At 43.7% G+C, this 18,593-nt stretch overlaps 1 protein-coding gene across 2 annotated transcripts in view; it reads right to left on the reverse strand.

Moving 5' to 3' along the window:
* The window catches only part of MRPS5 (mitochondrial ribosomal protein S5), a 95,266-nt gene that overhangs the window by 15,431 nt on the left and 61,242 nt on the right, over positions 1–18,593 (reverse strand). For both annotated transcript variants that reach the window (XM_077814275.1, XM_077814276.1), the window contains exons 6-9: positions 15,895–15,985; positions 11,109–11,155; positions 10,152–10,209; positions 3,466–3,528 (exon numbers count right to left, since the gene is read on the reverse strand). In XM_077814275.1, the coding sequence (XP_077670401.1) occupies positions 3,466–3,528; positions 10,152–10,209; positions 11,109–11,155; positions 15,895–15,985 (259 nt within the window). The remainder of the gene's footprint in view (positions 1–3,465; positions 3,529–10,151; positions 10,210–11,108; positions 11,156–15,894; positions 15,986–18,593) is intronic.

Here is an 18,593-nt window from a genome sequence, read left to right on the forward strand (position 1 = left end):
AGGCCCAGGAATTAGGTAAGTCATGAGAAAGAACGGTTGCCCACCCTACAATAAAACTGTGGTTCTTCAAAGTGCTGCAGGCAGCGTGGATACCGCGGCAGGTGTGCACGAGCCTCATGAACGCAACATCAGAGTCTTTTGAATAGCGGCGTGTGTCATGGCTGCACGTGGCCCGTGCCTCCTGGTGGAGGACAGGACTCTCCTTAAGCGCCCTCACAGACTGAAGCCCAGGTTAGCTGAGGACTCAAAGCAGGAATGGAGGGCAGGTTGTGGAACCTACACTGATGACCACATCTTGCAGAACTCGTAGGGTAAGCAACGTGTTTTTCTTCCAGCATGTGTGAGCGTGGCTCTCCAAAGGGTCTCAGAGTTCCATCTGAATCAATCAGTTAAAAGAAAGGGGCAAGGCTGCTCCCAAAGGCAGTGGCAGCCTTAGCCAGCCCTGCCATCAACCCCACTGCCCCTGTGAGGGCACAGGGTGTACAGTGGAGGAGAGTAACAGGTGGCCTTTGGCATGCCGGGGTCTTCTCCTGGGTCGGAATTTGGGCTGTCAGCCCCAACAGTAAGGTGATATCCTCTGGCTCTGCTTGGTTTATGTGATTTCTGACGAGGAAGCTGGTATTCCTAAACACCTAAGACTGGCACAGCCCTTGAGTCTTTCAGCACTTTGTCTGTTCTGCTGCTAAAGACCTCCCCATCCCTCTGGGGGCTTGAACTGCTGTTGATATACTGGACGTTAGAATCCATGATCTTGCCTCATCATCACAGATATGGGCACTGACCTCGCAGCTGTGTCGGATGGTGGCCACGATTTACTGACCATTTGGGCCATTCATGAGTTCTTTTAGCTTCTCTCTGTTCTCCTGTGGGATCTGAGACAGGAAGGGAGTGACCCACATGCAAGTGAGGAAGTTGTTTTGCAAACAAGGTCTGGTAGTTTGCAGCCCGGCGCGGCAGTGAGGCAGAGGGGAATGCTTTATGCCCAAAGAGGTCTTTACCCTTAGCAGACTTTGACTTCTCCTGCACGGATGATACTACTGGGGATCCTGGGTTTGAGTGGGCCTAGAAATGTTCAAAGCCCTTCACGACACCTGGTATCTCTCTTCCACTCATTTAGAGTCTAGGATCTCTGAAATACGGGACAAGAGATTTTGGAATGCTTTGAGCTCATCAGCTCTCCGTGTAGGGGCTGGTGTCACTACCTTGTCAGGCAATGAGGCTGCGTCCTCAGGTGGAGATGGGGGTTGCAGCTGTCTCTCCACCATCTCCTGCGAGTGTGGAGCAATGGCTGGCTCCTGCATGGGTGGCCAGGCTAACGATGCCCCTGGAGAATAAGATCTCCTCCTCGACCAGGATGTGCAAAAGGCAATCTGCTCCAGGCTTTAAATGAGGGCTCTTCATCACTTTCCTTGGGGTCACCCTCTAAGGGTAGGGGAGAGGGACTCCCACTTGATGCCAGTGAGGAGGAGTAGGTCGGCAGGGTGAAGAGGAGCAGGTCAGCAGGGTGAAGAGGAGCATGTCTCTGCAAATGCTGGTGTCAGAGAGTAACAGGCTCAGTGCTCGTCCTCACTTTGGTGCAGAGGATGTCCCCTCCAGAGACCATTTCCTCCACTGACAGCTCCTTGGCACTGGGTTGGCTTTGGCTCTCTTTTTCCAGAACCATTCCAGTGCTGATGGAGGGTCTCAGATGTTTTGTCTTTGGAGAAGCAGTGTTTTGTACCCTTCTTACTAGATGATTCTGCATGGTCTTTACGTTGTCTGGCTTGGCCTCTCGGCATCTGCCTTTGCATCATGGGCATAGGTGCTGCACCTACTGCTGGGGCTTTGTTGATGACAAACAACTGTTTTTTCCTGTTTTTTCCTCCCTGATCCCAGGATACGGTGTGTGTTCCTGGGAATGCAAGTGGATGCTCATTCTAAGCTCTGCTTTTGTGGTTGCTGTTTCCTCTGGGTCCAAAGTGACTCACATGGATTGTTCTAGCATGTGTAACTTGATCTGAGTGCCCCTGGACGTGTGGGTCCCTGAGGACAAAAAAAGGTATATGGTCCTTCCCTGGCAGGAGAAGCACTGGCTGTGCCTATCATCGACGGGGAGGAGTTCATCTGAAGATGGGGAGGAACCCTGATGGCTTAGACAGCCATGAGATGTGGCAGCCAGCATGAGGCCCCAAACCCATTATACGGGGGTACTGCAGAGTTTCTGCTTCTTTGTTTTGGAAACATCCAATATGCGGAAGAAGAGGGGTGAAGACAAAGTTTCTTGACCAAATTAGTGACAAAAAGAACAAGTTCTGAAGCTCAGAAGAGAGTAGCAGGTTGCACACTCACCAGGTTCTCTCTCACAGCCACAGGCAGTAAGAGGGACCCGAGGAAGGATTGGAGCCACCCTACCCTTTATGTCCTTGCATGGAAACATGAGGAGCAAGGAGCATGCGTGGCCCTGATGGACAGTCCTATTCAAAAGACTCCAATCTCTCATGCATGAGGCACATCCAAATCTCAAAGAAGAGCACCAATATGCCAGCTTAATACAGTTCAGGAGGTGGCTTAGGAGAGCACCCACTAAGGGAGGGGACAGGGGAGCAAACAGCTGGGATGACATGCTACCAGAGCACAAACCAAGTGGGTAAGGTGGTGAGAGTATATAAGAACATCAGAATGGCCATACTGGGTCAGACCAAAGGTCCATCCAGCCCAGTATCCTGTCTATTGACAGTGGCCAATGCCAGGTGCCCCAGAGAAAGTGAACCTAACAGGTAACGATCTAGTGATCTCTCTCCAGCCATCCATCTCCACCCTCTGACAAACAGAGGCTAGGGACACCATTCCTTACCCATCCTGACTAACAGCCATTCATGGACTTAACCTCCATGAATTTATCCAGTTCTCTTTTAAACCCTGTTATAGTCCTAGCCTTCACAACCTCCTCAGGCAAGGAGTTCCACAGGTTGACTGTGCGCTGAATGAAGAAGAACTTCCTTTTATTTGTTTTAAACCTGCTGTCTATTCATTTCATTGGGTGGCCCCTACACTGGCTCTAATGGTCTTTGTCGCTAATAGTTTCCTGGCAGAAAATAGTTCTAACCTCCAGCCAGCACCAGAGCAGCTCCCACACCCAGGTAGCCTAGAGCAGACCCTGAGGAAGGTGGAGGGAGAACAAACTGAGGTAGCTGGGGGAGACAAATTGGGTGCTGAGAGGAGGAAGAGGCAGGAATGGTGGGAGGGAAACAGGACCAGGAAGAGAGGAGATCAATGATTTAAATATACCATAGTGACATGGCAATGGCTGGTAATCCTACTGTACGGCACTGGCAACAAACAGCAGCTAAAATAGGATGGCTGTATCTCTAGGACGGCATTACATCAAAGAATAATTAACTTCAGTATGTACTTTTTTCCTTTGTCACAGGAACATGAATGAGCTGGTAAATAATGCTTAGAAGCTCCAAGCCCGTTTTTAGTTACCTTTGTTTTGCTTCTTCATCCGTATGGTTGTTTTTTTAAAAGTTGTTGTAATATCATGGTAAACTGAAAATAAAAATAATATGGTTACGGTATAATTCTCTAAGAATTATTCAGTTCAACTAAATTACAGGGTATCAACAGATACAGAGTCCAGAACTCTGATGAGGAGATCACAGCTTACTCTCTTTTAGGAATTTTAGCAGAAGAACACATCTAGATAAAATTCTAAAACAAAATTAACTCTTTACAACAGCCAATATTACTGCAATATTACATAGACAGAATCGACCGTCACTGGCAAAATAAAGAGAGTTAATAAGCAGGTTATGATCCCACCCTCCCTTGCACAGTGTTTATATATGGCACAAACTTACCTCCTTCCTGGGATTTAGGTTTAGTGGAAACAAACAAACCTCCTACCCCACACCAAAAAAACCCCGCAACAAACCATAAACAAAACAAAAAAACCCTTGAAAAACACTCAGCCTAAGATTTCTCCCCAAGCTTGGCTGTTCCTAGGGTTTCCCTGCAGGTTATCCACTGTCCCAAGTCCTTAGGTGGCTTTATTCCTGAGACACAATCCAAATCCCCTTGTGCTTTCCTGGAGCTAGCTGGACACATAGGACCTAACCTCAGAGGATAGGTCTACACTGCCTTTTAAAATCTGTAGCACTGAGCCTGGGTCTACAGACTTGGGCTCGCTGGGCTCATGCTATGGCACTAAACACAGCTGTGAAGACAGCTGGCTTGGGCTGGAGGACTGGCGCTAGGGTCATGAAGTCTGGCAAGGAAGGGTGGGTTTCAGAGCCTGAGCTGCAATGTCTACACTGCTGTTTTTAGTGCTGTACTGCATGCCTGAGTTGGTAGACATGGGCTCCAGACTCACTGCCATGGTTTTAAAATGCAGTGTTGACGTACCCAGAGCCACTCAGCATCTCTAGGGAGGGTTCTAGCACTTGAGCTAAGATGGCTCAACAGAAGAGCCCTGTGCTGCTCTGCAGGGTCTAGAACTGCCAGCTGGTAACACGGCCCCAGACTACTGCTGTGGAATTATGAATGGCCATGGAATAAGCTTCAAGGGGACCCCCATAGCTTTATTTTATTGACTTAAAGGGACATGGTAAACTTAACAAAATCACTTCTGACTTTTTTTAAATGATACCGGATACAAACACCACCCAAGATTACGACAACTGGAAGAGAGAGATTCTTCCATGTTTTCATGTTGTTTCTTTTGAGCATTCTGCAGTGCTTGATGTACAGTCCATTACTCCTGCTCCCAAGGGCCTTTCACACAACATACTTCAGAGAAAAATATTTCTTAAAAGTCAACGTGATTGGAAAACCATAAAAAGAGTGGCAAGAGGAGAAGGGGAAAGGAGTTTCAGCTGAATGCTTATGTGCCTGACGCTCCTCCCATTCTTATTAACTGGAGCATCTAATTTACCCTCCAAAACCCTGCTACCCATCTCCGTTTGTGACAGGATGGTGCACAACTAGGTTTAAGGAACTAACACCACTGAGGTCAGGTGCCAGACTAGTGAGTAGCTCCTGTGTCCTTAAACTCTGGGTGTGATGCCACTGCTGATCTTTGCCCCTGATATAGCAAGATCCTTAGTGAGGTCTGCAGAGGGGCAGAGTCTCTCTGTCCTTGGATTTACAGAAGTCAAAGGCTGGTTTCACAAATGCAACACTCTCTGACATTAAAGGGAGCTGCACACATCTGTAAAAAGGCAAAGCTTGTCCCAAACCAGGAACAAAAAAATCTGAGAAGAGCAATAACTGAGGTCACTAACCTAGTATCTACTTTACACGAAACACCTACAGTGAGAAAGTTATGGCTGCACAGTGAAACACTCAAAAAATCAGAAAGTGCAAAAGTGAAGGTGGCCTGAGCAATCTTCACCCTGCCCTTTATACACGTACATTAGGACTGTTGCTGAAAACACACATGACTTCATAAATACGATGTCAGCCTTTTGGATAGCCTTAGACACAAGCATAGCATCTTTGCACACTACTTTTGTCACTCTCATATACTTACACTACTGTCATTGTCAACATGGTCCAGTATTATTTTTCCAATTACAAAGCCTATTATCTCTAAGATGGTACGTATGGTCATAATTTTGTCAGCACCCGTGTACTATGTATAGGGCGACCAGATAGCAACTGTGAAAAAACGGAACAGGGAGTGAGGGGTAGTAGGGGCCTATATAAGAAAAAGTCCCCCAAAACGGGACTGTCCCTTTAAAAATGGAACATCTGGTCACCCTACCTATGTACAGCCTTCACCAGATGTAATTCAAGGACAAGACAATTACCTGCACGTTAGGGTAGGCAGCCTATACAGACCAGTATCCATTTTTCACTATTATGAATATTTTATCATCATCCTTGGTCTGTATAATTAAGGCTAAGATTTTGTCATGGATATTTTTAGTAAAAGTCAGGGACAGGTCATGGGCAATAAAGAAAAGTTCATGGAAGCCGTGACCTGTCCCTGACTTTTATTAAAAATATTCATAAAATGGGAAGGGACTGGGCAGCTGCAGGTGGCTGGGGCCCCCACCACCCATGGGGACTCAGAACTCCAGGGTTCCCCCACCCCCTCCCCAGCAGTGGGGGGAAGCTGCCGGGGTGCCCCAACCACCACAGCTGGTGGGGAGTTGCGGGGATCCTCCTGACAGCCGAGGCTGGCATGGAGCTGTGGGGTACCCTCCCCCGCCCATGGTGGTTGGGAGCTTGGGGGACCACTGCCTCAGGCAGCGGGGGTACCTTACAGCTCCCTGCTACTGCGGGAGGCATCAGGACCCTGCAGCTCCCAGCCCCCAGGGCGGAAGTCACGGATTCCATGACTTCCATGACCCACAGGACAAAATCGTAGCCTTATGTATAATACATTGTGTAATAATGTTTTATTCTACAGAGCTGTATACTAATGTTTTTCACTGACTGTCTGGCATAAAGAGAGCAGTACACAGTACTAGACGAGACTACACACGTATTCAAGGTTAGAAAATATTTTATACAACATTAAATTGTATTATTTGAGAAACAACAACAGTGAAGCCTGTTTTGTGGGCAACCTGAGCTTTGGCTTTGTTTTTTTTATATTTGAACGTTCGACCATGCAGCGTTCATGTTCTCTTAATGTTGTTTTCTGTCTAGAATTCCTTGGGTCTTTCAAAGAGAAAATGGAACATGAGGAAGAATCATATGTCGCTTCACACTAGAAGACTCTGAAACCTGCTTATTGCAAAGCGATGGCCATAGTTCATTTGAATGCTATAATCCACAACGGTTTGCCTGGACAGCACCAGGATTCCTTCCTGCACACTCAGGAGCTCTGCTGGGTGGAGTCTCTCCCCTAAAGTGGCAGGAGGTGTGCAGGAAGATTGTTTCTCTTCACAGTAATACCCAGAGCCCCAATCAGGATCAGGCCCACAGTGCTAGCATGGGACACATATATAGGACGACACTCTACCTGCAGTGGAGCTCATCTCCTGAGAACCTGAGTTACGCTGGAGCTGCCAAAGAGTGTCAGACGCTGAGCTTCTCCTGCCCTAATGCCCCAGCTGCCAACATTCCCATTTTTCCAGAGGCCTGCGGGAAGAGACCGTGATTTGCTGGGTGCTTAGGAAAAGTGAAGTGGTTTGGGAAGGGCATGGGGCCAGCAAGTCTGCTATAGGAAGTAGGCGGCTTGTACATGGTTCTCATGGGTGACTTTAATTTTCCTGATATCTGCTGGGAGAGCAATACAGCGGTGCATAAACAATCCAGGAAGTTTTTGGAAAGCGTAGGGGACAATTTCCTGGTGCAAGTGCTAGAGGAGCCAACTAGGGGGGAGCTTTTCTTGATCTGTTGCTCACAAACCGGGAAGAATTAGTGGGGGAAGCAAAAGTGGATGGGAATCTGGGAGGCAGTGACCATGAGTTGGTTGAGTTCAGGATCCTGACACAGGGAAAAAAGGTAAGCAGCAGGATACGGACCCTGGACTTCAGGAAAGTAGACTTCGACTCCCTCAGGGAACGGATGGGTAGGATCCCCTGGGGGACTAACATGAAGGGGAAAGGAGTCCAGGAGGGCTGGCTGTATTTCAAGGAATCCCTGTTGAGGTTACAGGGACAAACCATCCCGATGAGTCGAAAGAATAGTAAATATGGCAGGCGACCAGCTTGGCTTAACGGTGAAATCCTAGCGGATCTTAAACATAAAAAAGAAGCTTACAAGAAGTGGAAGGTTGGACATATGACCAGGGAAGAGTATAAAAATATTGCTCGGGCATGTAGGAATGAAGTCAGGAGGGCCAAATCGCACCTGGAGCTGCAGCGAGCAAGAGATGTCAAGAGTAACAAGAAGGGTTTCTTCAGGTATGTTGGCAACAAGAAGAAAGCCAAAAAAGTGTGGGCCCCTTACTGAATGAGGGAGGCAACCTAGTGACAGAGGATGTGGAAAAAGCTAATGTGCTCAATGCTTTTTTTGCCTCTGTCTTCACTAACAAGGACAGCTCCCAGACTGCTGCGCTGGGCATCACAACACGGGGAGTAGATGGCCAGCCCTCTGTGGAGGAAGAGGTGGTTAGGGACGATTTAGAAAAGCTGGACGTGCACAAGTCCATGGGGCCGGATGAGTTGCATCCGAGAGTGCTAAAGGAATTGGCGGCTGTGATTGCAGAGCCATTGGCCATTATCTTTGAAAACTCGTGGCGAACGGGGGAAGTCCCGGATGACTGGAAAAAGGCTAATGTAGTGCCAATCTTTAAAAAAGGGAAGAAGGAGGATCCTGGGAACTACAGGCCAGTCAGCCTCACCTCAGTCCCTGGAAAAATCATGGAGCAGGTCCTCAAGGAATCAATCCTGAAGCACTTAGAGGAGAGGAAAGTGATCAGGAACAGTCAGCATGGATTCACCAAGGGAAGGTCATGCCTGACTAATCTAATCGCCTTCTATGATGAGATTACTGGTTCTGTGGATGAAGGGAAAGCAGTGGATGTATTGTTTCTTGACTTTAGCAAAGCTTTTGACACGGTCTCCCACAGTATTCTTGTCAGCAAGTTAAAGAAGTATGGGTTGGATGAATGCACTATAAGGTGGGTAGAAAGTTGGCTAGATTGTCGGGCTCAATGGGTAGTGATCAATGGCTCCATGTCTAGTTGGCAGCTGGTGTCAAGTGGAGTGCCCCAGGGGTCGGTCCTGGGGCCGATTTTGTTCAATATCTTCATAAATGATCTGGAGGATGGTGTGGATTGCACTCTTAGCAAATTTGCAGATGATACTGAACTGGGAGGAGTGGTAGATATGCTGGAGGGCAGGGATAGGATACAGAGGGACCTAGACAAATTGGAGGATTGGGCCAAAAGAAATCTGATGAGGTTCAATAAGGATAAGTGCAGGGTCCTGCACTTAGGACGGAAGAATCCAATGCACAGCTACAGAGTAGGGACCGAATGGCTAGGCAGCAGTTCTGCGGAAAAGGACCTAGGGGTGACAGTGGACGAGAAGCTGGATATGAGTTAGCAGTGTACCCTTGTTGCCAAGAAGACCAATGGCATTTTGGGCTGTATAAGTAGGGGCACAGCGAGCAGATCGAGGGACGTGATCGTTCCCCTCTATTCGACATTGGTGAGGCCTCATCTGGAGTACTGTGTCCAGTTTTGGGCCCCACACTACAAGAAGGATGTGGAGAAATTGGAGAGAGTCCAGCGAAGGGCAACAAAAGTGATTAGGGGTCTGGAACACATGACTTATGAGGAGAGGCTGAGGGAACTGGGATTGTTTAGTCTGCAGAAGAGAAGAATGAGGGGGGATTTGATAGCTGCTTTCAACTACCTGAGAGGTGGTTCCAGAGAGGATGGTTCTAGACTATTCTCAGTGGTAGAAGAGGACAGGACAAGGAGTAATGGTCTCAAGTTGCAGTGGGGTTTAGGTTGGATATTAGGAAAAACTTTTTCACTAGGAGGGTGGTGAAACACTGGAATGCGTTACCTAGGGAAGTGGTAGAATCTCCTTCCTTAGAAGTTTTTAAGGTCAGGCTTGACAAAGCCCTGGCTGGGATGATTTAATTGGGGATTGGTCCTGCTTTGAGCAGAGGGTTGGACTAGATGACCTCCTGAGGTCCCTTCCAACCCTGATATTCTATGATTCTACAAGGTACCGGCCCAGCAGAGGTCAAACTGTGCTTGCAGAGATCTACATGAGCTGTAAACGCTATAAGAGTTTTAAAGAGTCTGAAAGTCTAGGTGTCTTTTAGGCATTCGAGATTCAAATTTTAAATTTGGGGAAAAAATATCTCCCAGTTTAGTACATGGGGAAGAGCAGCCCATATTATGAGTCCAAGCCACGACTTCTCTTTGTTGATCTTCCTATAGTTGTTGATTTGAGACTGAATGAAAATAAAGGGTAAACTAGATATTCATCCCAGATAATGGTGACTATTTCTGCACAGCAGTTGCATGGAACTATCTGACACTATCAATACGTCTAGCCAGAATAGTCTGGGGCTAAGATTTAAGAGAGCATACTGAAGGAACGAAATAACACAAGCAGAATTACAATGTAATACATTCAGGCAAGAAAAAGTTTAGTTAATAGGTTTCCTTTTGCAACAGCTGGCTGCAGGTTGGCTTTTTTAACACCAGTTTGAAACTTTTAAAGAAGAAGTCTAAAAAAAACCTTAATACTTACTTGTGTGGTTTTGATATCGCTCTACATAGTGTAAATAGTGAATTGCTCTGTTCTTTGCCTAGAAAACAAACAAGCAAAATATTTCTTCTTACAATAATTGTTAAAGTTACATTGACTGGAGTAACTCCAATCTGCAGCTGTTCAGCCAAACAAAACTAGCCTCAGGAAAATGATAGCCTCTTTTCGTCCACCTCGATGCCATTTTGAATTTCAACAATTCTAATCAAATAAAATGTTTTCAACTAACTGGATGCAGTCCCACGCAGGTGCATCTTCACTCAGTAACAGGGGTATCCAAGTTTGGTTACTTTATCATTACTAGTTTGATGACCGCTGGGCGTTAGAACACATGAGCAGGATTCCTGGAAACCACGCGTCATTCTAAAACCTCGGGAAGACTTGAGAAAGCCTCTATGCTCCAGAGAAAAACAAAAACCTCGGCCGACTGGGGTGCCTGAGCATTAGAAGTCTTATACTGTAACCTGGGACTCCACAGACAAGAGCATTTGACCTAAAAAACTGAACAAACAACAAAAACCACCTAACCAAAATAAAAACACATACAAAAAAGCAGTAGGAAGAAAGTTAAATTTAAAATTAGATTTTTTAATACAAAGATACTTTCATTTCAGAGTTGCAGTAACTGGGAACAATGTACATAAAGTTACCAGAGCCATCCTTGCTCACGTAGTTTTTCAAAATACAACATGTCAATTGCAAGAGACGAAGTGTGTATCAATAGTATCCAATTTGGGACAGCCACGTATAAGTGAGTTAGAGTGTACAATACAACATACTATCAGCTGTTGTATTACTAAAATGAACAAAACTATTTATTTTGCATACAGGCAAAACTCTATTAGTAGTGTGTACTAAACACGGATACTTAAAAACATTTCTATATTTGATTACTATAATAGGTATGAAATATTTACATTTACTTTTAAAATTACATACTTTTCTTAAAGCTGTCATCCTGTCACTTGCTTTCCCCACAGCAAAACCTGAGAGACACAGGTAGATGTGTTATTAAAAACAAACATAACATGTAAACAGTACATACTTACTCCTCTTACAGGGATTCAGCGAGAGCTATGTGATTAAACATGTCATTTCCACCACCTTACCCTCAGCACCTGTTATTTCCACTCCACTGAATTAGACCTATGAGAGGAATGGACCAGAAAAAGACCCCCAAAAATGTAACATTTACCAGTATCTAACAATTGGATGCAGTACTGTTGTATCAGTCAAAGTCAAGTCAAGTTAGGCAAGGAAGGAAATTTCCCGCATCCATTTGTTCCAACCAATCCCTCAAACCTTACTGTTGTGTCCAAGGGAGACACCTCTGTTTAAAGGGCTTCAAGACACCTGCCAACTTTTTGGAGGCAGGGGAACAGAAAACAAAAACAGGCATAATAGCTGCAATAGTAAAAAAAGAGTGGAACCAAAAACAAGAGGTAAGTGTGGCTAAATAGCAGGGTGATTGTACAGAGCCAAACATGGGGAATATGAAAATCAAGTTTTACCGACAGAGAGAAGCAGCAGCAAAGCACATAAACAAGTTAAGATAAGGAACACCGAACCTTCATCTTACATTCTAGCACATGCTGTTACTATAGCTAACACAGAAAAAAGTTAGTACAAGAACTTCACTGAATTCTGGGATCTAGTCATACTTTTATTAGTATTGTGGTAGCACTCAATAGACAATACTTGTCCCAAAGAGCATAGAGTCAGCTTAAGAGAAGACAACTGAGCATGACAGACGACGGAAGAGAGGATGAGGGTTACAGGCTGTATTACAATTACACAGGCTGACAATGTGCACAAGGGGTGGTTCCAAAGTAATGGATTTGGGACATTTTGGGTTTTGCTGTTGTTGTTTTGGCAGGCGATGGGGGGTTGTAACCCTGCTCTAGGACCTGGCCCAAAGCCCACTGAAGTCAGCGTGATCAGGCCCACCACTCATCATTAGTTGACTGACTTCTTGCATGTATCACAGCAAAGGTGGGTCTTGAGAGAGGATCTGAAGCAGGCTGTAGCACTGTGAACTCAGTTGGGAGGGGGTAGCACGGAAGAAAGTGTAGAGATACGTATGGGAGAAGTGAATAATCAGATGGTCAAAGTTGGCCTCTGACACAGAAAATCGTACTATCACAATCTGATTCCAGATGGCCTTAATTCTGTGCAGATGCCATGGATGTACCTTAATTCTGGCATTTCCTAACTTCTGAGTGCTGGACTTTGCTACCTTAATGTTTGTGTAATGTAGTTTTGTGTATGTATATTAGACATACACACATGAACTTTGCAAAGTCAAGGATTCAAAAGTTAGGGAATGCCAGAACCAATGGCGCTGTGGTGCGTATGCATCATGGAACCATCTTTAATTGAATGATCACGTACTAGGTTGATCATGGAAGGGCCAGCAGCATGGAAGGGCCAGCAGCATATTTAAATATGGGCAAAACTAAGTATTTTCCTTTAACCTTGATCTGGGAAACGGCTGAAGCACTTTGGCTGTAATTTTCAAAAAAATATTCAGCCTGCGATAGACACCCAGCAAGGAATATCTTATCCTAAATGGCTAGAGTCTAGCCAAGTTATAAGCAATTGAAGATAGGGATTTATACTGGGACCTACCAGGCAACCTTAATAATAGGCGGTGCTACCTGCTCTGCCCACAATAAAATGAGAATACTTACTTCTGTGACGTGAACGCTTTGCGTACGTCTCCAAAACCGAACTGCTTTTATTGCAGCCAGGTAACAATGCACTCACATGTAATGCCCTGTCCGCTGCCACCCTTACAGTGCACCTCAGGTTCCTACGTCCTGCTAGGTATGAGTATTTTGGGTTATTTACCAAAACCATGAGCTTGCATTTTCCAGGCTGCATCTCAGTTTAATTCCGCCCATTTCTATTCTCTCCAAGTCCCTTTGGCATTCCAGTTACAGCCCAATGTACATGGGTAACCGCCCACAAGATGGGGAGGAAACAAAAGAATTTTTTTTTTTTTTAAGAAGAAAACAATTGATAAGCATTCTTGAAAATATAATGCCGTTAAATAAAGCTTGTCCTGCACGCAAAAGGCTAACTCTTTTATTATATCATTTGAAGAGTCAACCTGAACAGCTAATTCCCATGAAGCAGAACTGGCAAAGAATAAATAATCTCAGTGTAACAAAGGGCAGCGGTTTTCCGTTTGGAGATCTCATTATGACAAAACGCTAAGTCTGTCTAGTATTACTTTGTCCTCACAATTTAGTCAAATGCTTCACCAAATGTCTCACACAAACCCTGGCTACTGAAGTGAGCAGGCACTGCTAAAGGAAGGATGGGTAACATTTTTGTAACTGACCAGATGAAACAGAACCTTTACAGATGAAACTTGCATTTACTTAGAGAGGATGTGTAGTTTTCTGGCTCAACCTTATATTTCCAGTGCACGTTTACTGTCTGCTGACATCTAAGTTTGAAAATACAAAGTGAAAAATACAAGTGTTTATAGACCTAACAGCCGTATAGAATGTTTCCCCTTTGTTTTACATAAAAAGTGTGCTGTAAACAGTACTCGGATTATTGTTCTCTTCTAAATAATTCTTTCGATGGGGCAAAGCAAACAGGCGAGGAAGGCTTGAATAGTGGCACAGTTAAAGTAGTATAGTACTTTCCTGCGCACATAAAGCGCCTCTGTGCACCTTTTATATCAGTATAGCTTTTCCCCTACGGGAAGGGGAATAAGCCCGCATACGGCACGTCTATACCAGTGTAACTGAATCCACGCGACGGGTTGGATTGGGTTGACCATATCAGTAAAAAAATCACCCTCCTGCATGACCGTGATAGCAGTACAAAATCTGTGTTGACCAGGCATCGGAGGTCACTTCCATTCACTAGGCAGTAACATCAGCAGCACAAAGGGGGTTGAAATGGGAATATTTCTTTAGCTATTTTTAATGATTGAAAAAAGGTTAAGAGAGTTTTTCTTGATGCATGGTGCCGGATTCCCGAGACACCCACTCACACTACATGAAGTGTTGGGCACATTGCCTTTGCCTACCCTATATAATTTTAGGAAGAGGTTTGCTCTCCAGTCCAGTGAAGTAGCAGGAGCTCAAGGGTAGACAAGTCTCTGGTGGATTTCAGCGTTTTTTACCTTTATTAATTAGCCCTTCTCCTCAGTAAGTTCAATGCAGTGTTGAAGGCATCAAAAACCATTGGAGCTTTGTCTACATTAGGGCTCCCATCAGTGCTAACACTGGTTCAGCTGAACTGGTGGGATATTTTCCCTAAAATTCTCTCATCTCCATATGGGCACATAGGGAGACTTAATATGCTAGATCTCTTCCCCTTTTGTTTGCAAAGACAACGTATGTGTGACTGGGGCCCTGTCTGACCTAGATTGCTAATGCCTCCTTTGAAGAAGGAATCCTCACTGTGACTTTAATGCAGCATTTCCCAAACGTTTGAAAGCTGAGACCCACTCTGAGGAAAATTAAGCCAACCACGCCCCTCTAGCCAGTCTCTAGTCTTCCCTTCTTGTATTGAGAAGCTTGTAAAAACTTGTCTTCAAATGTACCTGCCCACAGCCAATAGTTATTAGACCCCTCACAATCTGAGGTTTCTATTTTTTTCAGTTTGCTTTGTGCAACTGACAGCACTTTATCTACGGTTAGTTTCGCTGATGCCCTAATACATAGTAATTTTCTTCCATGTTGAAGAAACCGATATAAGTATCTGCAGGGGAGAAGAAAAACAAAAATGGTAAAACCCTGAGCTGCTGATGTCAACGGAAGTCTTGCCATTGATTACAATAGGGCCATGGTTTCATCAAAGTATTTTATTTTTCAATAACATTCCTGGATGTACTATTTAAAGGGAACTCCATCAGAAACTGGATTTTTTTTTTAAAGAGTAAATTTCTATAAAGTAACAAACGTTACTGTTCTAAGCTACCTTCTTGCTCACACGTTACAGACTTATCCTATAATAAAGTAAATCAGGCATTAAATTTCAGCTGGAAAAAATAATACAGGTACAGAGGTACAGAGTGAGAAAAACAAAAAGAAATAACCTTCTATCCAGTCACCTAACTGGGAAAAAACATGTAAGGGTATAGAAATCAGTACTACCACCCTGTCATACAATGGTTACAGCAAGTGTGGCATGTACTAGAGAAGGTAAAACCTATTTTCAAAACATGGAAATTGAGATCAGTTTGGTCCCCCTTTCTTAATGGCTTAATTGTTCTAATGACCACATCAAACCACTCAGCATCATAAAGCTTTGGAGGTTCTTTTAATCATAAATAATGTGATGTCCCAAAGCAAAAAGGAACAGCATGAAAAGGAAATCACATACTCCATTTTGATCTGCCAGTGATATCGCCTTTGTCACTCAGGAATTAAATAAGAGTGGTTGTTATAACTGACGATTGTACTCTAATCTTATTAGTATATTACTTTGTTTTGTGTAAAAGAAAATGGAAGAGAAGTGTCCTTGATTGGCATTTTTTTCATAATCATCACCGATTGTACATTCCCATTGTAAACCCTGATTCTACTGTTCTTTCTCTTGGTATATTGATATGTATGTTAATATTCCCCCATCCCCCAAATTAATTTGTTAATTAAAAACAATCAGATTAACAACATTCCTTTGAACAACATGCTTCCCACAGCCCTACCCCAAGCATCATTCACTTGGCACCTTTCAAGTACATTATAATTACACTTACCTGCAGCCCCATTTCCATTTCCAGCAACCACTAGGGCACTAACTGATCTTCTTCTTCCTTCCTTTGCTGTCATATTAAATACATTTTTCACCTGATGGAAAAAACCAAAGCAGTTTGCTATGAGGCACTTTGTCTTAAAAAAAAAAAAAGTCACTTTTACTAAAAAGCTAGATTTGTAAGAGAAGACCTCAGACACATACTACATTTTCGTGAATGAATATTATATGTAATGGGAACTGACTTTGAAGATTTAAATCTGCTAAAAATTCTGTTACTGTATTAACTAGTGCACAACAACATAAAATAAGCATTACAGTGTGGCTTCACTAAAGCAAAAGGAACATTTTCTGTGATCTCCTTTGTACTGTTTAGTTACATAATAAATGAACATCCTGTATTATGATCAGCTTCACACTTAATTTCAAGCACTCTGCTTAAGAAATATCACAGCAAAGAAAAAAAAATTAATGAAAATGTAAAGAGACATTAACATCTTGCTTCCCACCTCAAACTGACACATGTTAGAAGCTCTCTCATATAAACTGCTCAAGGCAGGTTATTACTTTATACCATTTGAAGACTAGAATCCCAAATTACTTACTGAGGGAGGCAGTGGCAGCTAATCTGATTTCCAGGGGTAAAGATATAATACAAACTCTACACATACTTCCATATACAGTGAAAATACCACTTATTTTGGAATAGTTGGACACAAAAATCTGCAGGGGAAAAACAGCCTTGTGCTTAAGTACTGCAGTGGAACCCAGGAGAGCTGCATTCACTTCCTGGCTCTGCCAGACTCCCTCTTGAAATTACTTAATGTCTGTGCCCAAGTTCCCACCTGTAAAATGGAGTAATATTTCCCTTCTCTCATCCTTTGCTACTTGAGGTTTTATTTTTTTTTTTTTAAATCACCTACTGGTATTTCCTGATTTAGTATCTCACTATTACCATATAGCATGGAGAGTTTTTTTTTTTTTGCAGTTCATTTCCCAGGATAGGCTTTCCTTGTCCTGTTGAAAAAGGGGAGGGGGAAAAGAGATACCCTGTATGAGGGTACACCTTCTGGAAACACCAATGTGATTCCTTTACAGTATCGCACTGACAGCTGAATTACAGTTAATATAAGCATAGTCCACGAAGCACCAACCCTTTTAGTAATTGTACCAGTGTCTCAAGGAGTCAGCCTCGTGGCAGCAACATTTGGGTGAGGATTTTCAAAAAGCACTCCGTGTCGGCCTCATTCTGTCCCCCCGACATACAAAGGAAAACTCCCACTAGCTTCAGTGGGAATAGTCCCAGAGTGAGAACTTCTGAAAACCCCTTGCTTTTCATTACAGTACTTAGGTTAAATTCAAAATGCACACATTCTAGAGATGCATCATCTTTACATACCCTAAGCTTTACTAACAGCTTGTTACAAGTTAGTCGTTTTCCCTTTGACTTATATTTAGCAGGAATGGCCTGATCAGCAAAGACCCTTGACAGAATTTGTCTGTCCTGGGCACAGAAAGACAGAAAGACAGACACCATGCACAGAGTTTCACATAGGAAAGAAACCCTGTATCAGTATGGAACGACAGAAAACGAGCTGAAGTAGAATGAAAGGTGCACCTCAGCCCCTCATACTCTCTCTCTGTGTCACATAATAGCCTACTCTCCTGTGGGCAATAATATACTTCTGTCTAATTTTGGTTGTTGCGTTTAGTGAGTGGGTGCTGGATAGTGTTGGTGACTCGTGATCTACAGGAGGTCATACCAGATGATCTGGTGGTCCCTTCTGGCCTGAAACGCTATGATTCTGACTACGAAAGCTGCTCTTCAAGCTGTATCTAAAATATACATGTTTGCTCTGCATTCAATTGTGTGTATGCTTACACCACATTCTTAACACATGCGTGCACATACAAAGGTGGATATGCATAGTCTCAAAAAGATGGAATTCTGGGATTACAAGGATCTATGAAGACCTTGTTTTTCTCCCTTATCCAGGAGGTGGCAATCACAACACATGGAATGGGCTCCTTAAGAAGAAGAATTTCGAAAACTGTACTTGTCAGCTGTTTCTGAGCAGCTCTGAAGGAAAATGTGTTCAGTCACCCGTCAGCATCAGAGTTCACCCATCTCTCTTCAAACTCTGTAAAGGCCTTTCAAGCTTGATAATTTGAACAGACAGCCATGACTGTTAGAACATCAGTGTCCTTAGATTCTATCTTTCTCCCTTTACCTTATTAAATCAAAAAACGCATCCCTTTTCTGCAACACAGTCTGCAGTATTCCCCTTCCTACTTAGGAGTTAGACTATGCAGCTGAAAGCACATCATTATAAGACAACGGAATTAATTAATACAGAATTAACAGCTTGTCACTTTTATAAACACAGCTCAAAAAAAGCAACTGAAATCAAGTCAGTTACCCAATTATTAGACCTTGATTCAAGCCAGTTTTAATGCTAACCTTTAAAATCTGTACTCTGATATATGTTCAGCCTTAGTCACAGTGTATGTATCTTGAATTGATTCGCCTCACTTCATTCATTATTCAGTGCTAACAAATTTAAATTCAGCTTTCTCTGGAGAAATGAAAAAAACAGAGCACCTCTTTGAAAACCCAAACCAAACCACATAAAATATTTATTTATAAAAAGGAAGGAATAGCAACAGTTTCAAAGGAGGAATAACGGCAGTACAAATCGGGAT

This window comes from Eretmochelys imbricata, chromosome 3, assembly GCF_965152235.1.
Source record: "Eretmochelys imbricata isolate rEreImb1 chromosome 3, rEreImb1.hap1, whole genome shotgun sequence".
NCBI classification, from domain to species: Eukaryota; Metazoa; Chordata; order Testudines; family Cheloniidae; genus Eretmochelys; species Eretmochelys imbricata.